General features: G+C 48.6%; 1 protein-coding gene across 6 annotated transcripts in view; it reads left to right on the top strand.

Annotated features, from left to right (window-relative positions):
* Positions 1-21261, top strand: part of PRDM11 (PR/SET domain 11) — a 52366-nt gene extending 31105 nt beyond the window's left edge. For 3 of the 6 annotated variants that reach the window (XM_062635917.1, XM_062635916.1, XM_062635918.1), the window contains exons 6-8: positions 7345-7532; positions 10602-11252; positions 12083-21261. In XM_062635917.1, the coding sequence (XP_062491901.1) occupies positions 7345-7532; positions 10602-11252; positions 12083-14247 (3004 nt within the window). In that variant the 3' untranslated portion in view covers positions 14248-21261. Of the gene's footprint in view, positions 1-432; positions 3626-7344; positions 7533-9665; positions 9858-10601; positions 11253-12082 lie in introns of those variants that run through there. The other 3 variants (XM_062635920.1, XM_062635919.1, XM_062635921.1) reach the window with 3 other exon arrangements.
* The last annotated feature ends 4005 nt before the right edge of the window (positions 21262-25266 follow it).

Here is a 25266-nt window from a genome sequence, read left to right as displayed (position 1 = left end):
GTTTTGACATGAGGAACCAAATGTGTCAGGGTGTTCAGAGACTGGACCAAAGGCCAGGAGCCTTTGTCCCTCTAAAATGTTCTAGCTGCTTATGGTTTTGGGGAAGGGATTCACTGCTACTGTCTGAAATAGATTTATGTTCTAGTAATGAACAATGCTATGTACAGGCTACCTTGGCAGCTTGGATTCCTCCTCTGTTGACTGGGTTTGCCTGCTCTTGAGGCCTCTTAGGGCTAAGCTTGTCACCCAGATGCTAATGTTGCAGCACTTGCATGCTGAGCTGTGCATCAGGAGCTACAGGCTTGTGTCAAGTGCCAGACTGGGGAGGGGAAGGGAAAAACTCTTTTTCCCTGTGCTTTGAGATACCATGAAACAGAAGTTAGAGCTGTGAGAGATTCACATCAATAATCTGTGCTTTCTCTTCTATTCAAGCTGATGAAGATGAAGAGATGCCAGGCACTTCTGAGGGACACTGCTTCTCATCGCTGCAGAGGGCTGGTGCAGGAGCCAACCAGCCTTCCACGCCCTCCTTTCTCCACACTCCTTCCTCCTCGGAGCAGTCAGAAGCCACCAGCCAAAGGCAGGAGCTGCACTGTCCATCCCCACAAACCACCTCGTCCTGCAGAGCCCCGCGCTCCCACACAAAGAGCCCTCCCCTCTCCAGCTTCGACCGCCAGCTTCTCCATTCCCACATGCAGCAAACGGAGCTGTTCAGGCAGTTCTGCCAGGAGCTGGTGGCTGTTCACAGGGACATGGCAGACAGCATGCATGTCATCGCTCAGAGCACGGCTGACCTCACCAGCCAGGTTGGCCAGTTGTGCCAGACCCTATCAGAAATCCGTGATGGGGTCCAGGCTTTCCATAGGATGCAGGATCCTAGTGTTGTGCAGCACTCTCCTCCTCAAGCAGCTTGCTCAAAACAGCCCCCTGAGCCCAGTGCAGGGTCTAACCAAAACACCCCAAACCAGACCCCTCCTGCACGGGTTACTAGGTCACGGAAGAGAAAACACCATCTTTAGTCTGATATAACATAAAGAAGGGTGCCCCTTCCTTGAGCTGCTGCATGCTCATGTGGCCTCTCCATCTGTATCAGTACTCTGCGGGGAAGGTCAGCAGCTACCCCAACCAGTCCATTCCCCTGCTAGCTAACAGCAGTATGAATTGTGGCAGCTGAATAGTAGGGCTGGCCCTCTGCAATGGCAAAGAGGAATCCTAAATCTTATAGAGCTTGGAATGTAGGACATCATTCTATTCATAGGTAATAGGAGTTTTCGCTGGGCTCCCCATGCTTTGAATTCTCTTTAAACTAAGCAATGCAATAGGAATCATTGTCTTGATCTCTTCTTGTGCCTGTGAAATGTTATTTACTGAGACAGTGTATTCCAGAGCAAGTGTATTTAAAAGCAACCAACAAATTTGCCCTACCACTGCCTTCCCATCATCTTCCTGCAAATTATTATATGTGGTGTGCAGAGTCGCATCCTTATGGCTCTAGAGACTCTTACTGTCATTATTACCAGCACGAATGGGTAAGCCAGGGCTTACTGTGATTTAGGCATAGGTTTGGGGAGAGGGATGTAAAGCAAAGCTTGTGCAGGGAAGGCAGGGAGGCACAATGCTGAGGCCAGAAGGGCAGGTCTGAGCACTGTGTGGTTTTAGGCTGCTCAGAAGAGCTGCTATGGCATGTGCCTGGATCCTGCAGTGGCACAGGCGCTTACATCAGAGAGTTTAGCCTTTGTTTGCTCCAGTCTAAAACCCCTACCTGCAGTTATTCATAATGTGACAGCATTTAAAGGTAATAGTACCATATTATTTCCTTGCATGTTACAAGCTTCGGTTTTGAACCACCTCTCCCTCCCCAAAATGTGAGAGACTGCACAGAAACAAGGAAGGATGTAGGGCCTTCTTCTGACCTTGGGAACAGGTTGGTTCTGTATCGCTGTAATTCTGTCAACTTCAGTACAGTTACTTTGCACTTACTCAGTGTTACTTAGGGTGGGATCTGTACTTTGTTCTCCTCTCATGAAGAGTTTACAAGCTAAATTCACAGCTGCATAGGTGAAAGTCTTAGATGTGCCGGTTTTGTACTCCTTGCTTTCCCAATGCATCTGCAAGGAAGAACTGTGTTACAACATTAGAATTGCTTTAGTGCTGCATGAGGTTCCCATGTACAGCCCCAGTTCTGAAACTAGGCTTGAATAATGCCATGTCAGGTGGTGAGAGTGTGGCACCTTTTTACGTGATCTCTGTCTTCTCTTCGATTTGCACTTCTGCACCTTCCATCCCTGCAAACCAAAAATGGACTATTAGTTGATCCTATTCTGTTCTATTCCCATGATATGCTCTAGCAGGGAAAAGCTCCAAGCTAGCACAGTTAACATGCTGCTGCTCTCCAGGCTGTCCTATTGTATGTGGTGGGTTGCAGGCAATGTGAATGCCCATCCTCAGTGTCATGTCTGGGCTACAGACTAGGCCAAAAGGTTGTATAAACGTCAGCAGGTATTGAACATAGGCAGTGCAGGGTAGCAGAAGGATGGCTTTATGCGGTCTTGAAGGATCTTCTTGAATCTCTCTGGGCTGTCTGTCAGAAGTATAGTGCACTAGCTTCTCTGCTGGGAAGTTCAATGGATGTCTGCTGTGTCAGGCATTCCTGCTTGTCCTATTTTAGTTGTTCTGTAATCCTGATTCAAGTAATTTATTTTTAGTGGTGTGGTAAAAGGTTTGCTCAAGGAAGCAGACGTCTGGCAAGGAGAAAAACCTGCTTTCCGAGGAATGACCTGTGCTGGTTTCATGCAGAGGACATTCCTCATAGTGCTGGTGCCAGACCAGGGCAGTACTTGCTCACCTTCCTCAGAGGATGTAGTTCTACTTCTGTTATAACATGTATTCTCTAAAGTCACAGTCTCCCTTCAGCTGAAGGGAAGATTGGGAAAGGTGGTAGAAATGGATCTAATTTATGAATCACAACTGAAATAAAAACCATGATATATTTTAAAGGCTGAGTCCATAGAGTGCTGCTGCTATATATTAAAAGTAGTATTTTATATTTTTATAATACCTGGTCCCTGCTGATGTTCTCCTGTGTATGCACTGTGATAGGATAAGCTCCTTGCATGTTGTCCAGGGGGATCCCTTCCAGGAACCCTCAGGTCTGCAGAGGAGGAGGCTCCCATAGGTGCTGGGCGCTGGAGGGAGCTGGTGGTGTTGCTGCCATCAGTTTGCCCACACAGACACGTTCAGACAGTTTCCTGGTGCAGGATGTGCAGCCTTCCATCCAAACACCCAAAGGCTGGGCTCTGGTCAGGAGAAAGGACCTTGTGCTGTGAACTGCCTGATGTCTTCCCCCAGTTTCCTCTGTGGACTATTACAGATTGGCCCAGCTCCGGGGAGGTATCTCCTGCCCTGTGTAGACCCCTTGATGGAGTGGCTTGTCTGTACTGGCTTGCAAAGGATGCTTACTCCTGCACCCATCATGTTAACTGACTGTTGAAGTAAGTGCCTGTGTCAAAGCAAACTGCTGTGCTCAACCCCAGTATCTCCATGTCTTGTACATGCTGAAAAATGAATTATTTCTTTCAAAGTATTTTTGTTAAGAATGCAATAAATATATAACACTTTTAACACAGCTGTCGAGTCGTTTGTTTCTCTCCTATAACATCTGCCTGAGCTGGTCATAAGCCTGTTACACATGCTGGGGTCTCCTGGAGGTGCTGGGGTAGGGTTTGTGGGTATGGCACCTCATGGTATCTACCTGGCCTTGTGGCAGCTCTCATGTGGCATCTCCTGCCCTGCCTCTGCTTTGGGAAAGGCCAAGTGAATGGCGTTTTCCCTGTGGTGCTCAGCCGTGGCAGAGCATCTGCAGAGCACCACCAGAGCCAAGCCAGAGGGTGAGCAACACAGGGGCATGGGGTAGGCATGGGGAGGAGTTGGGTGGGCAGGAGCCTGAGCTTCCTCATTACCGTGATGTTTTCCTGGGCATGCTCACTGGGCCATCCCAAAACCTGGCAATTGGGTGTCCTGAGTGTGCTGCTGGCTGGAGAGGCTATGGGAAAGGTGGCCCTGAACAGGAAGGCGCTGTTTCCAATAGCCATGGAGTTGATCTAAGCCCCAGTAGCAGCAAATGAGTCATTAATGGTCTCCATTGGTGCAGTGGCTGGTCCTCAGTAGCCTGGGCAAGAATCTGTGGTGTTCTTGAGCCTGGCTGAGGGACTGAGCAAGACATGAAGTGTCCTATTCGTAGCTGTTGGCTGTGCTTCCTGCAGGAGCAGGAGCAGCTATGGATGGCTGGGTCTGTTCCATCAGTGATCCTGATCCCACTCCTCCTCCAGGGATCATGCTCCAAGGGAAACTCACTACACAAGCAGAGCCATGCCTGTCTGCATGCAGTACTTGTGTCCTGGGCATCTAAACTAAGGGAGCCGTCCTGCCTCCATGCAGCTTGAGTGTTTGGCATCAGGAGGGGGCTGGCTGCTTTCCAGCCTTCACAAGAAGGTTGCTGATGGTGTGAGCATTGCGGTCTCGGGAGGATGTGTCAGTGAAGGCAGGTCCTGTGCTCTGCCCTCAGCAGCAGTTTGTGTCCCTGCCTTGCCAAGCAGGCTGCTCCTTAATGTTGTGACTTCCTCCATCCTCAGCCCGTGGTGTGCAGACCTTAAGCCAGCAGGCGAGTTTGGGTTTAATGCAGTCCTTTATAACCCGTGTCATTTGTGCCTCTGTGGTCACTAGAGCAGCACTGGTTTCATTTATGCGGATGATCTCATCCCTCTTTATGTTACCTCAGGGAAGTATCGCAGTTGTAAAGCTTCCTCTCAAGGAGTGTAAAGCAGTTACCAGCTGCCAGATGCAGTCAAGAAACATGTTTGTGACTGGATTATTCCACTACTCTCTGCTAAGGGCTTCCTACATACCTTCTGGTGAAAGCAGCAGCGCTCTCCTCCCAGCTCCCCGATGCTCCAGGATGGTCTAGAGCTGCAGGATGCAGCAGCAAAGCTGAAGGACACTGCTCAGGCAGAAACCTGGAGGCACAAAGAGAGCAGGGAACAGGAAAAGCATGCTCATTCTCAATCAAGTACTTCATCGTTAAAGTGAGCCCTGATGGGAGCAGTTACAGTTAACCATGCTCTCCCTTTCCCATGCGGAGTTGTGTTTTAGAGGATTCTGTACATCTCACTGTCACGTGCGCTTTGATGGGGATGCACCAGGCCATCCTGCCCCTGCCCATTGAATTCAGTGCCACTGACTGTGGGAATGTAAGCCTTGAATATTGCCCTAAGGAGCTGTGAGGGACCTCAGGGTGATAAGTGTTCAGGGCCAAGTTGGACAGAGCCTTGGGTGACATGGTCTAGTGTGAGGCATCCCTGCCCGTGGCAGGGAGATGGAACTGGATGATCTTAAGGTCCTTTTCAGCCTAAGCCATTCTATGATTTGATTCTACGATAAATCTATGCAGGTGACCAGACTTCTTTGCAGGGGCACCTTCATCTTGTCATTGCTCTGTTTGGGCAGTGGGATGCAGGGCAGATGCAGGGTCTCTCTCGCTGGTAGAAGCATCCTGGCATTTTGCTTGGACTGGGGAGAGCATCCTCTAGGATCTCCTGTGCTGTGGGGCACCAGGCTGACCACAACAAGTTGCTGCATCTCAAGGGTTGTATTGTCAGGCATCTCTGAATGCCTGATGCACCTTTTGTAGTGATGGCTAACACTCAGAAGTGACAGCCCAGCAGTGCTAGCTGTGTGCTCTTGCAGGACCTCCTTCCCACCGCGCTGTTCCAGGCCTCCTTTCCTTCTCAGACACACATAAGCCGGTGGTTTAAAAGTGCCTTTTGTGCTCAGAAGTAAAACAAGGGTTAACCAAAGCCAATGTTGGGCTAATTTTGGCAGTGCCAGAGCCTGCTGCTTGGATAATGACTGAAGATTGCGGAGCATCCTGCGTCGTTCACATTAGGAAAAATACAACTGATTGCAGGCACATGCACCGTTGCTGACCATTAAAACCAGAACTGCCAGAGCTTCGAGTGGTCTGAGACACTGCAGACTTGTTTGGGGTGTTCTGTGGGAAGCTTCACCATGTTTGTGATCATATGTGTTAGTGGGCTCGTGTGCAGGTGGGCTTGTGTCTTCTGTGTGTGCGTGCACATGGCTGGAGAAGAGGAGAGCATTTGGATTTCTTAAGCCAAAGACATCCCTGTGAGCTATAAGAGAATGTTTGGTCAAGGACTCGTAGCAGCAGATGTCAGAGGAGCCATGTGCCACTCGCCTTCATTAATGTTACTGCAGCAGGAAGTATATAATGCATGTGTAATAATAATAGAGTAATACCGGCAAATGGAATAAGAGAAGAAAAAGCTTTTAGCTGTGAACTGTTCAGATCTGCTTGTATGTGCAATGATGGGGCCTCCTGGTTCTGGGTGGGTGTTAGGAGCTCGTGTTGGTGGCAGCTGGAACCAGTCTTATCAAGCCTTTTTAATGTTCTCTTAACAGGAACACAAGGAGTCTGAGAGCAAATGATGTGATCCTAGCTATAGATCTGTCTTAGCAAGTGAACAGAAGGCCAGTTGCTTGGAGTGGGGATTAATACATTTCTGCTGAGCTGAAATCTAGCTGGTTTAAATTGGGAAGATAAATCCCATGCCCAGAAGGCAGTCTTCCTGTCAGCACTACAAAGAGATGCCCAGTGTAGTGCTGGGGTTTCCATTTGCAGGACTGGTTGTACTCTTATGTCCCACCCTGCTGAATGCCCAAGTGCAAAACCTTTCAGTTCTGGCATGTCCTTGGTTTCCTTTTGGACAACTCGTGAATACCCCCGTGCACATTAAGTGTCCATGTTTCTGTCCTGAGTATCTCAATTCTGCTTGTCCAAGAGGAGAGAAGCAAGGAAATCTGGTATCTACTAAAAAGAGAGATGGTGTTTTGGGAAAAGAGACTGGCTGAGGAAAACTGCCATATTCCAGATGTTCCTGAGGACAAGGGAGGAGTCCATGGGGTGTGAAGTGGTAGTGAGGAGTCAAGAAGTCCTTGTTTCCATCACCAGGCAAAGATATTTCTGCCTGTAAGATTCTGTGTCACCCTCACTGGCAGATGCTCCTTCAGGTTGGATGGACATTGTTGTTATCCCTTCCCCAGCAGAAATGGATCCATTGGCTTAGTGTTCCCTGGGTGTTTGTGCTTGTTGTCCTGTATCTGGCAATTTGCACACCATTACTTATTATTCCATGCTTTCCAGTGTGGCTGTGTTGATGGCTCTCTATGAAGGTCATTCTGGCTCCATCATGGTTGTCATTTTGGTGCAAGGGAAGGGCACAGGAGAGAGCTTTGTGCTTCACACCTGCCTTGTCACCTTGCTTCCAGGTACGTGATCATCTCCCGGGAGGAGAGGGAGCAGAACCTGATGGCCTTCCAGCACAGCGAGAGGATTTACTTCCGTGCCTGCCGTGACATCTGCCCTGGGGAGAAGCTGCGGGTCTGGTACAGTGAGGATTACATGAAGAGGTTGCACTGTATGTCCCAGGAGACCATCAACAGGAACCTCACAAGCGGTGAGTCCTTCCCTTTCCTCCCTTTTCCCTGCATCCCCTTGGGCTGAGACACTTGTTGGACCACGTGTGATGGGTGAAATAGGTAATGCACAGGCTAGGTGAGGAGAGCTGTGTTTCTGGACACAGAGCACCTCTAGGCGAGAGTCACCAGTTATGCATGGCATGGACGGATGGGTGGATGAATGGATGGATGGATGGATGGATGGATGGATGGATGGGTAGGTGTACAAGAAGAATCAGATAACCACTGTCATGGACATCATGAACGAGATTTGTGCTACGTTGTGTCATGTCCTGTGTTGTGTTGTGTCATGTCATGTGTGCGCAAGAGCCTGAAGCAAAGCCCAGGGATCACAGAGCATCTCTAACACAAGACTTTCCAGCCTGAAGATTGCCAGGCTGAAGATCCTACAGACAGCATTAGTTTTTTCCTCTGAACATGCTGCTTCCTCTGGCTCCTTGAGTAGCCTATCTGGGGGGGCTCCATCTGGTTTTGTGTGCATAAGAAAGAGAGATATCCTGGGTGTGTTTGTATGTCCATTTTCCTCGCTTAATTTATCTCCTCTTTCTTCAGAGAGATAATTTGGGATCAGCGCGACATCAGCTAGAGACTCCTTAGTCTCACAACCTTAGAGTGCGTGTACAGCATACAGGAGGCTTTGTTCTTGTCACACTGATTCCTCCCTGGATAAAAATTGTTCTTATCTTAAGGAGTAGCCATTCTGGAACAAACCCAGCGGTCCTTTAGGTCAGTGTAATGTCAGCAATATAGGAAGCTTTAGAGGAAGGCAAAAACTCTTAATGCATCTCTCCATTTATATAGTGCTGATACCTGAACTTAATTAAGGGCGTTTCTTTCCAGGCCTGCCCACAGAATGGCAGGGCCTCAGAGGAGCAGCCACACTAAATATAACTTTCTAATTAAGATTTCCATGTATATTATTACACAGCTGCTGTTGCTGCCTTGACTTGGTAAAAGGTGTCTCCTCTTTAATCATGGAGTGGACAACGTGTCCTGACAAAGCTGGTTATCCTCTCTCACCTTAGAGTCATTATGCACTTGCAGTGTCACATCTTGATGACTATACTTGGGCAATTCCCACTTCTGAATTAACGTTGATGTAAATGTGGTTTTCTATGTTAATGGACATCACTGAGTGATTAGGTCCAGGCTGCAGTGATTTGGCTGCACAACATGCACGCGTTAGTGGTCCAGATGGCTTAGTGCTTAGCATGGCAAGAGAAGGACCATGCCCTTGGAGCAGCTGCTCTGGATGGGCACCAAGGCTCCTGCCCTGCCACACAGACATGCCTTTGGTCATGGTTTGTCATGGTGTCGTGGTTTGAAATGGTCACTCACAGCCTGCTCTGTGCTACAAGTGCAGTGAAGATCTGCTCACCAGGACCCGCCATACCACACACTCGGGTAGAAACTACATGGCCATGCAGAACATTCTAGGAGCATCCTGCGGCATGTTGGGCTCAGCCTGCATTCCAAAAAGCAGCACAGGGATGTTGTTAAACAGAGCATCACTTGGGCCATTGCTAGACTTGCAAGAGACATCACCAACTCAGCCAGAAGGGCACTGGGAGGTGGTCAGGGAGCAGCACCAAAAGCTCTCGAGTCACCTTCTATTGAACAGACTTCAAATCCCCTGCAGATGAGCCCTGTGCGTGAAGTGGCACACTTTAAACTCATAGGGTTTTGTTTCTGTTGGCAGTTTCTGACCTGCCCCACCAATGGAGTTGAGAACAGTAATGTGAGGGAACATCTTGTGATTTATATCTTTTCCATGGGGCTGAACCACTTGGGTTGTTGGGAGAAAAAATCACTGGGGAAGAAGAACCCATTCTCTAAACCCCTACCTCTTCCAGCAGTTGTTTTAGTCTGTAACAGGGGAAATACCAAGACTCAAATACCAATACTCAAGGCTCAAAAGCTTTGCCCATAGAAATCATTATCAGTGTGTTGAAAATGAGATCTGTTGTTACAGATTCGCTCCAGAAGAGGCTGGGGTTGCCAGACAGCATTCAAACCCAGTGCAAAATCCCTGCCTTTCGGCCCAGCCTTTTTTATAGTGCCTTACTCTAACTGTTTCAAGTCTTGCATCTTTTCTGCATTCATAGCATTGCTCTCCTTAGAGAGGGAATGGTAGCTTTTGCTCCGTAACAATTATGAAAGCATGAATACACTTTAAAAGCAAACAAAACCAAAAATCAGCATAAAGCAGCGTCTTGTTTGGGAAGCCATCAATGCTTGAAGTTATTTACAAGATAGAAGAATGATGGAAATTGAGGCAAACCTATCGTCTTTTGAATTTCCAGGTAAGGAAATCTGGCTATTCCATTTATTTTAAGCAATTAATAATTTGTATGAGGTTGCTTTTATTTTATTTTCATTTTATCACTGAATGGCCATGCTCTTAGACTCCACTGATGCCCTATCCTTGGAGGGCATTCACCCATTGTAGCTCAGTTGACAATGAGTACCTTTGGGGTTTAAGAGTGCAGGTTGTTTTTTACTCCTTTACCTTTGCATTTCTGGAGCAGCCTCCAAACTGAATGAGAGTAAAGGGGCTTGCAAACTTTGTGCCATGGTTGTCATGAAATGGTCCAAATCTCTCGCTGCACCGCTGTACACTTGATACCTTTTACCAAGTCAAAACAGGCATAGGTCTTCCAGCCAGCCAAAATAGTGCTTGGGCTCTGAGTGTTAGGTTCCACTGCGATCAGTCATTCACCTCGTAGTCCTCTTCCAGCTCAGGTTGGTTACACCTTTAGGTTAAACGAGCTGCCTGTAGTTGCTCTTCTCTTTAAAGTGTGTGGGTTCTACTCTGCTGTGGCTACCCAAAACTGTCTCTGTTTTTGCAGACGTGCCCATTAGCAGGGCTCCTTCCTCTCGCAAGCCTTGGTTTCCACTGGGTTGTGTCAGTTCCCTGGTTTGGAACACAACGTGCAGACCTGCAGGGATTCAGCCTGCCTTTTTGTTCTATTTTCTGTTTGAGTTTTAGATTGAGGGATGTTGCTGGGTTCCCAGTGATAATCCCCACCCCTCGTTTTCCTTTCTAGGAGACAAAAGGTTACAGAGGGAAAAGCTGGAAAAGAACATGGAGAACCAAGAGGACGCGAGGGGGCCACTCCAGCTCGCCACCTTAAAGCAAGGGAAGAGCCCTTACAAGCGCAGCTGTGAGGAGGGGGAATCCCACCCCCAAACAAAGAAGAAAAAGATTGACCTCATCTTCAAAGATGTCCTGGAGGCTTCTTTGGAGTCCGCCAAATTCGAAGAGAACCAGTTAGTAACAAGTACACCACTTGCCATCAGAAAAGCATCTAAATACCAGGCTGAAGACATCTTTGAGCGGTGTGGCAGTGCCATGCAGCACGGCTCCCTGGGCCTCAGCAGAAACCTGAGCGAGGGGGAATGGAAGGTCCCTCATGGTTCCTCTTTCAGCTCCGCCAAAGAGATGGGAATCCTTGACGATGAGGAAGAAGAGCCTTTGTCACTCAAAGCAGACAGCCCAACAGAGCTGTCACTGGCCTCTGCACAAGGCAACTCCCATGAAATCCCCACCACCTCCTTCTGCCCCAACTGCATCCGTCTGAAGAAGAAGATCCGGGAGCTGCAGGCTGAGTTAGACATGCTGAGATCTGGGAAGTTACCCGAGCCACCCGTGTTACCGCCCCAGGTACCCGAGCTCCAAGAATTCTCAGACCCCACAGGTAAGCCTTGCCGAGTAACAGCGTTCTCCAAACCCTGCCTAAGGAGAGTAGTGAGATGCCTGTGTGCTGTGTACCCATCTAAAGCGTTTTTGCCCTGAATATTCAGGTGAACACGTTGGTTCCATGGAAGGTTTGCTGTCAGGTTTTGTGACCGGGTGGGCCAGGAGCTGACGCTGTGGGCACAGTGGAAAACACTGTCTTGGGAAAGACTCTGTATGACAACTTGCTCTTTGTTGCCATTGTAATCGATAATGCACTGCCAATAAAAAAGACATTCCATTGCAGACGGTTTGTTTGCTGTATTTTTGATGCCTTCTCTTCCAGCGGAAGCCCCTCTGCAGTGCCTCAAGGGCTACCAAACAAGCCTGAATGACTGTGGTAACAGTGAAATGTGCGCTCTTTGTGTATGAAATGATGTCCTGCTGTGCCCTTTGTTGGAAAGCCCTCTCTGTTTCTCCAACCTTAACACAACCATGTGTCCCTTTCTGAAGATACATTTCATTTCCTTCAGGAATGTGTTGTTGAGCAGCCAGGAACCTTCACCAAAGGGAATATGTGGGTCATAGCATGTATTGTGTAAGCGGCCAGGATGTAGTATTCTTTCTTGCTGTCCGTTGTGGCATGGTGCAGACGAATTTCCTATGCAGAAAGATTGATTTGTTTTCCCTTCAAAGCCGTGATTCAAATTCTACCTGTAGTGCACTGTTGGGGCAGGAGAGGGCGGGTTGCGGCCACCTCATCAGGCAGTGCTCTGCTGTCACCAGTAGGATACTTCTCTAGCTCAGCAACTTTGTAAATACCTTTCCTATTTGTTTTTGTTCTTGTTACAGCTTCAGAAAGCATCATCTCTGTTCCCACCATCATGGAGGACGATGACCAAGAGGTAGATTCTGCTGATGAATCAGTTTCCAATGACATGATTGCTGCTACAGATGAGCCTTCCAAGATGTCTTCTGCGACGGGCCGAAGGATACGGCGGTTCAAGCAAGAGTGGCTTAAAAAGTTCTGGTTTCTGCGGTACTCCCCGACACTGAATGAAATGTGGTGCCACGTCTGCAGGCAGTACACAGTGCAATCCTCTCGGACTTCAGCCTTCATCATTGGCTCAAAGCAGTTCAAGATACACACAATAAAGCTTCACAGCCAGAGCAACCTCCACAAGAAGTGCCTGCAGCTTTACAAGCTCAGGATGCACCCAGAGAAGACAGAAGAGATGTGCCGGAACATGACCCTCCTCTTCAACACAGCCTACCACTTGGCCCTGGAGGGCAGGCCCTACTATGACTTTCGGCCTCTGGCAGAACTGCTGAGGAAGTGTGAGCTCAAGGTGGTGGATCAATACATGAACGAGGGAGACTGCCAAATCTTAATCCATCACATTGCCCGGGCTCTTCGAGAGGACCTTGTTGAACGCATCCGACAGTCTCCCTTCCTTAGCATCATCCTAGATGGGCAGAGTGATGACTTGCTTGCAGATACCGTGGCAGTTTATGTGCAGTACACAAGCAGCGATGGGCCTCCGGCAACAGAATTCCTGTCTCTTCAGGAACTGGGCTTTTCTACAACAGACAGTTACCTCCAAGCATTAGACAGGGCTTTTTCCAGTCTCGGAATACAATTGCAGGATGAGAAGCCAACTATTGGCTTGGGAGTCGATGGTGCTAACATTACTGCCAGCCTGAGAGCCAACCTGTTCATGACAATCAGAAAGACCTTGCCCTGGCTTCTCTGTCTGCCCTTTATGGTACATAGGCCCCACTTGGAAATTTTGGATGCAATCAGTGGGAAGGAACTGCCGTGCCTGGAGGAGCTGGAAAACAATCTGAAGCAGCTGCTCAGTTTCTATCGTTACTCTCCCCGACTCATGTGTGAGTTGAGGGTCACTGCAGCCACTCTGTGTGAGGAGACCGAGTTCTTGGGGGACATTAGAGCAGTGAAGTGGATCATCGGGGAGCAGAATGTGCTCAATGCTCTGATCAAGGATTACCTTGAGGTTGTGGCCCATCTCAAAGATGTCAGTGGCCAGACCCAAAGAGCGGATGCTTCTGCCATTGCCTTGGCCCTTCTGCAGTTTCTGATGGACTACCAGTCGATTAAACTTATATACTTCCTACTGGATGTGATTGCTGTGCTTTCACGCCTCGCCTACGTCTTCCAAGGGGAATACCTTCTTGTGTCACAGGTGGATGATAAGATAGAGGAAGCCATCCAAGAAATCAGCCGTCTTGCAGACTCACCTGGGGAATACTTGCAGGAGTTTGAGGAAAACTTCCGTGAAAGCTTTAATGGCATTGCTGTGAAAAACCTCCGGGTGGCTGAAGCCAAATTCCAGTCAATCCGAGAAAAGATCTGCCAGAAGACCCAGGTGATCCTAGCCCAAAGGTTTGATTCCCGTAGCCGGACATTTGTGAAGGCCTGTCAGGTATTTGACCTTGCAACGTGGCCCAGAAGCACTGATGAGCTCATGAGCTATGGGAAGGAGGATATGGTACAGATATTTGAACACCTGGAGACGGTCCCATCCTTTTCCAGAGAGGCTTGCCGAGAGGGGATGGACACCCGCGGGAGTCTGCTGATGGAGTGGCGAGAACTCAAGGTGGATTATTATACCAAAAATGGTTTTAAAGACTTGCTCAGTCACATTTGTAAATACAAACAGAGATTCCCCCTCCTCAATAAAATAGTTCAGATCCTCAAAGTCCTTCCCACCTCATCGGCCTGCTGTGAGAAGGGGCGCGCTGCCCTGCAGAGAGTGCGCAAAAACAACCGCTCCCGGCTCACGCTGGAGCAGCTCAGTGATCTTTTGACCATTGCCGTTAACGGGCCGCCCATTGCCAACTTCGATTGCAAAAGGGCACTAGATAGTTGGTTTGAGGAGAAGTCGGGCAATAGCTATGCTCTGTCAGCTGAAATGCTGAGCAGGATGTCGTCCCTTGATCAGAAGCCGATGTTGCAGAGCATGGACCACGGCTCTGAGTTTTACCCCGATATTTAGGAAGGAATGCCTCAGATCAGAAAGCTGTTGAATAATTTTTTTAATCTATACTCTAAACTTTGATATATTATATAAAATATATATATATATTATCTATATTAAGGAGAAACCCACACTGAAAGTTTTAAAGTTTAAGACGATGTGCGTCTGATAGAAGCTAAGCAGAGTTTTAAAGATTGAGACAACGTTTAGACTTTTACTGGTGTCTCCAACCATGGCAGCTGCAGTGTAGGTGGCAACATTTCATTCTTTAGAAGCATGTGCTGGGGCCATACTCTACATGTTCAAACCTAGCTCTCTATAAGCTACACAACGGGTCTTTGTCAGCCTCATCCTCCCGGCAGTTTCTTTTGTATGTGTGTTGTTGTTGGGTTGTTTTTTTGTGTTGTTTTGTTTTGGGGTTGGTTGTTGGGGTTTTTTATCCTCCTCAGTTTGAATCTCTGCCTCTCTTTCCGTTGTTCAGTCTGGTTATTGAGCCATTTGAGCCTTATGTTGACAACCCTTTGTTCTGATTCCTGACAGAGTATCCCGTGCTTTTCTGTTGTCCCCAGTTCTCCAGCTCCATCCAGTTCTCTTAGCTGAGTGGGAGATATCTTCACTCACAGAGATTACTGGCAGGAGGGAGAGGCTGGGGGTGTGATTTTGGGTTTTTCTTTTGATTTAGCAACAAAACTGTGATGCCTCTTTCTCAGTCTTCTTCCTTTTGGGCTGTAGAGTAATACTTGGCTTTCAGCTCCTTTTCTGATTACAGTAGTACCAGTCTATCATGCATATATTCTAACACGATGTCATGTGCAGACTATAAAATAGCAAATTAGAGAAGGCAGGGGGAAATTTTTTGCATTTATATTTTTATATTGTAGGAGATAAATATATATATATATATATATACAACTATTCATTCGAAAACCAGGGCTGCTGTGGAAGCTAGACAGCCAATGAGTCAAGAGCCATCCATGGGCTTTGAGATTCAAAGGCTTAAAAAGTATATTCTAATTTACATTATTTATACTATGTCTTTATAATCCTAGATTGTTGTGGGGGGTTTTGTTCTGTTTCCTTTTGTTTTCTTTTGGAATGACTGAAAGAAAAACCTGCTGCGCTTTGGTGGCAGGAGCTATCAATGCAAGATTATCTTGGATTATATTCATGTGATGATGTTCTACAAAGGTTCACGTATTCTCTTGTGACCAAGGTAACATGTTCCACAGCACAGCAGAACTGATGACAGCAGGAAGAAGGGATTGCTCTGCTTTTTCCTGTGAAATACTTCTTCCTTTCTTGAAGGGATGCAAAGCCCAGCTGAAATGTGAATGGGGGACTTGCACCTTCCATCACATAGAGATTGTTCTGTGGGCTTGGGGTTCTTCTTTGTTTTATTCTTTTACAGTAAACGAGCTCCAGGTATTCACACAGTATCACTTCAGGTTAGAAAAGCAAAAAAAAAAAAAAAAAAAGAGAAAAAAAGATAAAAACTAACCAAAAAAAAACAACCCCACACAAACAAAAAGGTGCAAAAACTCCACAGATGCTAGTGCCTTGCCCTGCTGATGTGGCATGGACAGCACCAACCTGACCAGATCATCGTGGGGGTGAGAACATGTTGTCCAGAAGGTGTCCGACACGTTCTCACTCCCCAGAGGGATGAGCTTTGTGCCAAGCTGTGTTGTTTGGAAACATGATGGTGGTATCAGCAACACTGAACCTTTCCTTTCTCCTGTTACCCCCCTGCCCTTGGTCTTGGTGCTAAGATATCTCTAGAACCGTTGCTGCTAGTTGATAGCTTTTCATTTATATAAATATATATATATATATAAAATATTATTTTATTTTTTAAACTTTTTTGTTTGTTTTCAATGGAGATGTAGCATGTTTGGAACCGATCTCTCTCGGAGTCACTTTCACTGCCAGGGTTCACGCACTGTCTTCCCCGGAAAACACGCACTTCTACCTAGGTCTTGCTCACCTCCTGCTAAACCCCTTTGCCCCCAGCAGAACCACACAGCCAGCACTGGGCAGAGATGTGTGGCCAAGCCACTGTGGACCAGATCAGCTTTCAGATCCCATGGGAACAGCTAGACTGGTGTTGGTCAGAGCTTTGGAAGCGTTTTCCCTCTATCCCTGTGGGACTGAGCCTACCCAAAGCACTAGTGGTGGCCAGTCTTTGTGTCCTGACTCTGCCTCCTTTGCTGTAAAATGGGGCCAGATGGTCCAAGGGGTGTAGAGCAGACCCCACCTACCTTCCGTAGCACTTACTCCCTGTCCCCTCTGCCTTACCTCAGATGGCAACGTCGGGAGCTAGGTCAGGGCATTGCGCCGTTGCAGAGCAGGGGCATTGATGCGCAACACATAGCAAGCAAAATAATAGGTGTTGTTTGCATTTTCTTCCCAATAAATGATGTGATCAAATTGACCTGTTCGTCTACAGGAGTAAAAATTAAACCCTCTGCAGCTGGGCAGGCTTGGGCTGTTGTTTGACTGATGGTAAAATAGGGATCTCTCCACACAAGGTGCTTCAGCTCTGCTCAGGGTGCTGCTCCTTGGTAGGGAGGAGGCAGGCTCCCTCCTTAGCTAACATTTTGGAGATGTAAAAAGAAAGATGGAATTGCTGCTCCGTTAGTCTCTGACCTGGAGATGGGCAAGGTGAACGTAGATGCTGGAGACAAGAAGTGATTGGATGCACCAGAGAGGAATAGGGAGGCTGGAGAGAGTCTTCCTTGTCGAGCAGCAGAAGAAACAAGTAGCAGATAGTTGATGCAAGCTGTGTTGGCTGTCAGAGGGGCTGTAAAGACAGTTTTCCCTTCTCCCTTTTTCTTCCATTTTCTCTTTGTTCAACTCCACAGCTCTTTGCAGGGGGGAAATAATCACCTGCCTTGCTGTGCCAGAAGAGGTTTGGATTGGATATTAGGACAAATTCCTTCCCCAGAGGGTGCTCAGGCATTGGAACAGGCTGCCCAGGGCAGGGCTGGAGTCACCATCCCTGCAAGTGTTCACACACCGTGGAGACGAGGCCTCAGTGCCTTGGGTTAGTGGTGGCCTTGGCAGTGCTGGGGAATGGTTGGACTGGATGAGCTTAAAGGTCTTTTCCAACCCGATGGATTCTATGATGCTGTTTGCAGCAGTGGAAGCTTGTGGGCACATGGGCCCACCAAAGTGCCTGGCCTGCATGGAGGGAAGGGACACTTGAGTTTCCAGACACCTTTGCAGACAGGAGTGCTCCCCAGGGCTTGTGCTGAGCCACCTGAGAGGCCCGTTTACAACTGCTCTGAGCCTTTCTGCTGTTGCCACTGGGGAGTAAACGGTGCCTTGCCTTGTTGGCAAGTAAGAGCTGCCACAGGCTTGTTCAAGAATGATTCCTCTAATTTGTCACTCCTTTGCTTCATTTGCGAATCCTATCCTCAGTGACAGCTCTCACCGGCTGCTCTCATTCCTCATGGCAGAGCAGAACGTGCACCAGTGCTGGTTTTTCCTCCAGGCAGTCAGCTGGCAAAGGGAAAGTGCTTGTTTCTTTTGCAAATGACTTTGTGTGCATCAGTGAGCGGCATGGGTAGGAAGCATGATTCCCTGCCATGGGATGTTATGGATACCTGCAGTGGGAAAGGTCAGGGATGGGGGAAAAAGCCAGCCCAGCTCCCCCAACACAAACAATTCCCAGCTTTTGTCCTAGACAAATGCAGGTGCTTTGCAAGCTTTCCCTCTAGCCTTCCCTGCCTATCTCCCATCTGTAGCTGTTACTCCCATGGATAGGCTGTGGATGGAAACGTGACTGCAGGCACGAGCAAGACGGGGAGGAATACCAATGCAAAGTGCCTCTGGCTTCCCTGCCTGGCCTTTCCTAGGAGCAGATTTAATTCTGTGCCCTGTTTACAATCCCCAGGGCCCGGCTGGGCAGCAGCAGGCATGGGGAAGGCTCTTTGGATCAGAGATCACCATGGTTTTGGTTAAATCAATGCCTTTCCTGCTGTGCTGACTGAGAGGAGGTTGTTTTGAACGTGTTGCTTACAGCATCTTGAACTGCTTTGGCTGCACAGAGAGAAGGGTTTAATTTGTCTCAGATGAGCTCTTTGTGTTCTCCCCCCCCTCCCTGTATCTTCGCTATGGCATTGGACTGTGAATAATGCACACTTCTCCAGACCCTCGGGTTTCTGTTGCCAATCTCCCCTCCCCTCTCTTTGCTCAGGCTCTTGCCTCTTTCACCCTGCTGTGAAGCAGGAATCCGTGAAGCACATCCAGACATGTCCTTCTGCAGGGCTCGCCTGTGGCCGCAGGGGTCCCTCTGGCCACGAGGCCGAACTCAGCAGGGATAATCCTCACAAGAGACCAAAGCTCTTCCCATACCAGCAAAAGCACGTGGGAGCCACAGGGGGTTGAGAGGGGACGTGATGGGCAAGGTCCTGATGTGTTGCCTGCCTTGAGTCTCATCTGACCGCTGCGATGTCCCCCCTGTGCTGTTGTGCTTTTGCTGATACAGCTCCTCAGACGTGATTCAGGCTCAGTCCCATCTCTTTCTCACAGCACAAACTCAACCAGGTCGCCCTCGGGGTCCTTCAGGGTCCCTTTTCTTTCTTATCTCATGAGGATTGCTGTTTGTTTGACCAGTGGGTAAGACAACCTAGACAGCCGGCTTGCAAATAAGCATCAACAGCCTCTGCTTTTGCAGATTGCCCTCTGAGCCCTGTCGAAAGAGGTCTTAAAAGCAGAGAAAATGGTACGTTGCTCCCCCAGCCATTGTATTCAATGCAGTAATGCCTATGCAATTCCTGTCTCCCTTGGAGACACGTATGATGTGTGTGCATGTAAGCTAGTGTATGTATACAGTACATATGCATATGGTCTATATATTGTATATACGCACATCCCAGTACATATACACACAATACAAAAAAAAAGATTAAAATCACATGCTTATATATCTATAAATAAAATCCTATATATTTATATATTTCTATGTTTTCAATAGATATAAAGATATAATATAGAGATAGTCTCAACCACCCTTGTGTAAGGCTGGCCCTGTGTTCTGGCACAAGGCACGTAACACTGAAGACTTTGGACTTTGGGATAGTTTTAGCCATACACTGAGGCCTGCATTTAGGTGTATAGCACTCTATGGAGAGGGGCTTTGCTGTGGTTAGGGCAAGGGGTGTCCTTGCTGGCATGTTAACCAAGTGCTAAATAAGGTTTGTGTCATAGGGGAATGTCTTGGTGGGGGGAAATTGCTTGAGTGTCCCTGTCTTCTCCCGAGTGAGCCTGTGTGTTCGCACTTGCACAGATGCATATCCTGCCTTCATATGCACTTTGCTCTCTCTGCACAGATGCAGCTGGCAACTGGTGCCATGAGAATGGGGCTTTCTGCTGTTCTTCCCAGTGCTCCTTGGTGCTGGCAGGCCCAGCGAGAGCATGGCTTTGCTCATGGGCATCAGTCAGTGACACAGCCATGCACTGGGATAAAGGCAGCAGGAAAGCCAAGGCATTCCTAAGTAGAGGGAGGGCTGCTGCTGCGCGGTCGGAGGTTGACAGGGATGGTGTTTGGAGCTGGAGTAGCATGGATGAGAAAGGACCGCGAGCTCAGAGCAGTAAGGATGGGAGTGTGTAAGCCCAATGGTGCAGCTCTGTTGGGCCAGGCTGGCTGCTGCTGTGCTGCAGGAGCCACTCCGCTCCCTCAGGCTTCATGGATGCTCCTCTGGTGAGCATCCTGCCTGGGTGGGGGACCTGGTGGCTTTTCTGGAGGAAAGGGAATGATGTTATTGAGCAGAAGATGTGGTCAGTGGCACATGTGGCCTTTGGGCCCCAGCACACTGTGTGCTGACCTTACCAGGCTGAAGCACCAGAGGGTGCACCCGTCTTGCCCAAGCTGGTTTTGCATGACAGGCGTTTCTGTGCCGAGACTGGGGATGGATCCAGGCATTGGATCAGCCTCCCCTGTGTGGCCATGTCTGCGGGATGGACAGCAGCCTCATCCCTCCATCCCTCCCTTCACACAGCCACTGTTAGGACACTGACCCTGCTGCGGGGTGCAGTCCCTGGCTGGTGCTTGAGGCAACCCAAGAGGTTCCTCTGGCTGGGCTGGCATCACCATGCTGCTTCCCCCTAAGCATTGAAGGGGAGGCATGGAGGTTTGGCTTTGCAGGTCCACCCCACCATGCGCTCCTCTCCATTGGTTCTAACTGCTGGGAAGAGGATGGGTTGTAATTCCGCCTTGCCGAACGGAACGACTCATTACACTGGTATCGCATTGAGCTCCGCAAGCTCCCCCCAAGCCCTACCACACACCTCAGTGCCCTCTCCCTGGCCTCTCTCCTCCACACAACTGGTAATCCACCTCACCACAACCCGCCTGCCGGCAGCTCCCCATCCCGGCCATGCAGCGCCGATGGGGAGCCCTCCCCGGCTCCTCATGAACCTCAGCGATGGTTTTCCTCGCTCCCAGCCCTCTCCTTCGGATGCCACTGACACTCACGGAGGCTCAGCCCGGCGAGGGGCTCCCCCTGCACTGCACCTCATGTCGAATAAGCTCGCTGGGCCTCGTGAGGGAACCATGTCTCATATGCTGTAATGTCCCGAATGCTATGGGAGGGCCACGGAGTTTTTCTGCCAGTCAATGGCATCCTCATAAACTCACCCGACTGTTGGCAAAAAAGGCATTTTCTACTTGCAGAAAACAGGAGGTTTCGCCTCGAACCTCTCCATATCCACAAGCACAGCCCTGCTGAACTGTTTCAAACGATCTCTCACCCACCCACCGCACACACACAAACACATGAAATGAGAGGAAAATATCTAGACGTCTATTATTACATATGTATTAATATGTTAATATCACTCTTTTGGAGAACATTAAAAATGTTATTACTTTACAGACTATGCTTTATAGTACCTGTGTGAAAGGACCTAGGACACTGGATACGAATAGAGCTATGTTGATATATCATAGTATGTACACGAGAACCTTCCTTTTGTCATATTATCCTTGTAATGTAAAATGTTTGTTAATAAAAAAACATTTAAATTTAACACATTGGGTTGCTCATTCTTTACATTGTGCGTGGGGGTTAATGTTGTTTTCCCAGAGCAAGGGTTATGGATGAGGATGAGGATATGGATACGGTAAGGATATGGATGCCCTTGCAGTTCCCTTTCTAGCTGGGTGCAGTGGTGGTATTGTTTGTTGTAGTGGGCTGTGCTTGTGACACACATTGACACTTGAAGGATGGAGACTCTTCTGCTGAGCTCTATGTGCTCCAAAGCCTGGGGAAGTTGGACTTTTTCTAGCCTTAAAATAAAGGGCAAGTTTAACTTTGTATTCTTGTTCTTTGACATTCAGGTTATGGTTGAGGCTGAGTCCACGAGGGGTGAACTAAAGGTGGGACATTTAACACAGTTCAATGAAATAAGAGCCATTTTGGACATGGAGGTTCTTGTACCTCCTAAATCTGCATGGGTGTGAGAGGCAACATCTTCAGTTGGAGTATCCATGGGTTAGCGCTGGGCTGTGAGTTGTGTTTCCTGACCAAACACTGTCAAAGCTGAGAACATTGGCTCCTTTTGGGTTCACTTTGGGTTTGCAGGGCAGTGCAGGCAGGGAGGACATTGCAGAGGTTTAGGCTAACCCCGCTATAGGGTGTCAGCCACAGCTAGAGAGGAACATAGGCAGGAAAAACACCTTCCAGCTCATTCAGTTGCTCACTGAGCTGTAAATGTGTCTGTGGGGGAAATCAGGACGTACAGGAGCAAAGCAGTGCAGCCGACTGCACGGATCCTATATATGCACTGTAAGTGTTGATGCTGATGGTACTGATGAGCTTCAGTACATACAGGTGAAAGCTCTCATAAACAGGACTGGCTCTTTAGTTTAACTGGTTCAGGAGGGATCCCAGTTTTCCAATTGATCTTGGGCATGGATGCCTGGGAATAGATGGGTGCCAGCGGGTAAGTCAGTGTTACATGAAGTGGGCAAGCAGCTTAGCCCTGTAGCAAATGTTTAATGCATAAAAAGGGTTTTGCTCCCCCTTTGAGGTTCTGCTGCCATATGGATGCTCACAGTGTTGGACTTGAGCATCCATAGATTAGGTGCCCAGCTGTATCCCACTGTTGCAAGGTGAAATGCTTTGCACCTTGCTGGTGCTCCCAAACGAAAGGAAATTTGGGTGGAAATTCTGGCTTTCATGGAGATTTGGATTTAGAGGTTTCTGGTCCAAGGGAAAGCATGTGTATGGATGCATCAGACCCCATAGGTGATGGACTGTGCAGAAGCTTCGATTTCAGACTGAATGCCCCCCAGTTTTAACTAAGGGACTTGAAGTGAGAGGTTATTTCCAGACTCAGAAGTGGAAATAACCTGAAATCAGTGATCCAATAGAAAAACTTGCTTTTAGTGACTTCCTCGAAGTCATTGAGCAGGCCAAGTATTACAAACAACTTGCCATTACCTGGCAGCTTTCACTGTAGTGGTTTAAAATCACTTCTTTCTGAGCAGTAAGCAATGTCCTGGTGCTTGTCAGGGCTCCAGCTTAGGCTCCAGGCTGGTGGAAACCTCATCTCTGGGGTTTTGCTTTGCTAGTCAATTGGCAGCACACAAAGCAGGGCAATGCTTCACTTTCAGCAGCTCAACCATGTGTAAGTCAGGGCAGTGTGTGAAGTGCATTGCTAAAGTGGTTTTGTGCTGTGGACACTTGACCAACTGGGTTGGCAGTGATCAGCTTCCTGATGCTAACTTCAAACCAAGGTCTTAAAGCAAGATGCCTTCAAGCAAAGTGCATGAGCCGGTGTCACGAAGGGAAGCTTGCACAAGTAAATCTGATGTAGGGCTAAAGGTGCCCTTGGTGTTTAGGGCCACTGATTGTCATGTTAACAGGAGTGAAAAGGAAATTGAAACACTCCTTTGTGATGGTTGTCATAGCACTAAAGCCTGGTGTGCTCCTCCTCAGCCCCGCTGGTGTCCTGGACATGGTCCATGGAGATGGCTGTTGATCAGCAGCTGGCATTTACAACTTGATTTAGCAAAATAACCCCAACGTGTTGTTTCTTCCTGGAAACAGGAGTTGTGATGTGATGCTTGCAGGCATTACAGAGAGGTTTGCGGTGCTTCCTGGGTCTGTCTTCCCTATCTACATCTCCTGAGGAAGGAGGGGAGCATGGGCAGCCAAGCACATCAGTGACACGAGTGGGTTTAAGTGGATACCCCCAAGGTGTTCGAATCAGAGGGATGGGGCTGGCTCTGTGGTGACACAGAGCAGTGGGCACAGGGGACCAGAGGCTGCTTCTTGCAGAGCTGTTCCACACGGATGGAGCCACAGCTCATTTACAAGGGGCTCTAAAAATATCTGCAGGATAATCAAAGTCTCCTGCAGAACAGCATATGTGCCAGCTAGGCTTCTGAGCTCTCTGAAGTGCCCCGTTTGATGTTGTTTTGATCCAAGGGGGAAAACAAGTGTGCTGTCTGCGCTGCTGCAGCTGCCCCACTTATGGGGCCACTGATGGTCCCTCCAGAGGCACAGAGGGGTGGGAAAGCAGCATGGAGGTGCTGGGGATGGGATGGAGATAGGGAGCCTTGTGTGGCACTGGGATGGGATTTGCAGAGCTGCCTCACATTGTGATGCTCGGGAGAGCTGTCCTGGAGAACTGGGTAGGCTTCAGGTCTGAGCTGTCTTCTCAGGGGCATCTTGGAGCCCCTTCCTCGCTGGGTTTATTCTCAGTACATCTGAAGGGGGCCTACAGGGATGCTGGAGAGGGACTCATCATCAGGGACTGTAATGATAGGACAAGGGGTGATGGGTTCAGAATTGAACAGGGGAAGTTCAGGTTGGATATAAGGAAGAAGTTCTTTACTGTGAGGGTGCTGAGGCGCTGGCACAGGATGCCCAGAGAAGCTGTGGCTGCCCCATCCCTGGCAGTGTTCAAGGCCAGGTTGGACACAGAGGCTTGGAGCAACCTGCTCTAGTGGAAGGTGTCCCTGCCCGTGGCAGGGGTTGGAAGTGGATGAGGTTTAAGGTCCCTTCCAGCCCAACCCAACCTGTGATTCTATGATTCCACATTCAGCAGGCACTAAATTCAGGGAAGCAGAGGAACAGGCTGCAAACCTCTATGGCCATCACTGTCAATGACTGCACAGTGGTGGATTAAGTGCCACTCTCCTGGCACACAGAGGATTAGGGGCCAGTCCCATTTTAACGTTTAAATACCGTGGGAGGAGGAAAAGCTTCTGATAACTCCAAAGTGACAACGAGCAGCAGCGTTAAGAGAAGAATGGTTCTGCAGCAGCTATTGCTGCTTCTCAGTGCTGTGAGCTGGGAATTACTGAGTAACCCCGTGCTAATCCCCCCTGTGGGAAGGATTGTCCCTGGCAAATGCACTCCCTGCGCAGCAAAAACACAGCTCCTTTGCCCCCACCTCTATGGGTAATGCTTCAGTAGCATCAGCCTCACTGTGCAGCAGACAGGCTGGTGACATCCATTTGAGAGGGCTCTGGCAGGTTCGCTTTGTTGTTCCTCCTTGTGCTTTAATGCAGACTGTGATGGGTAAGAGGGTGCCCCCAAACTGTCAGTGAGGTAAGTGCTTCCCACTCCTGCCCCCAAAATCTGCTTTCTCTTTTATGTACCGTTTTTGATCTCTATGTCTTGTTAGGAATCAGCTCGTTGCAGTGATGGTATTAGGTCAGCTAAGTAGGTGTTCCTCCTTACTGCAGCAGTTACTTGGAAGTATTGAGTGGCAAAAAGACTGAATCCAAATTCACTTCTTAGTTTTGTTTCAGAGATGGAGCCAGTATCTGGGAGGAACCTGATTCCCAGATTCTATTCCCTAACCTCCTTACAGTGGCAGGAAAGCCTTTCCAACACTGTTTAATTGCCACCTTGCTGAAAAAGCCAATAGATTTCCTGTGCTTGGCCATGGTAGGACTCCATAGCTGACTGCTCCCCTTCCCGTCATACACCCATCCTTGGTGACACCATTCTGAGGACTTTCTGTTGGCTCATCCCTGTCCTTTGTACCCCTGATGTGAGCTGCAAGCAAGGGGGGAAA

Source organism: Pezoporus occidentalis, unplaced genomic scaffold (assembly GCF_034315485.1).
Source record: "Pezoporus occidentalis ecotype Australia unplaced genomic scaffold, CSIRO_AGI_Poc_V1 ctg46, whole genome shotgun sequence".
Taxonomy (NCBI): domain Eukaryota; kingdom Metazoa; phylum Chordata; class Aves; order Psittaciformes; family Psittacidae; genus Pezoporus; species Pezoporus occidentalis.
Note: the sequence above shows the minus strand (reverse complement) of the source record. Positions and strands in the feature narration are given on the sequence as shown.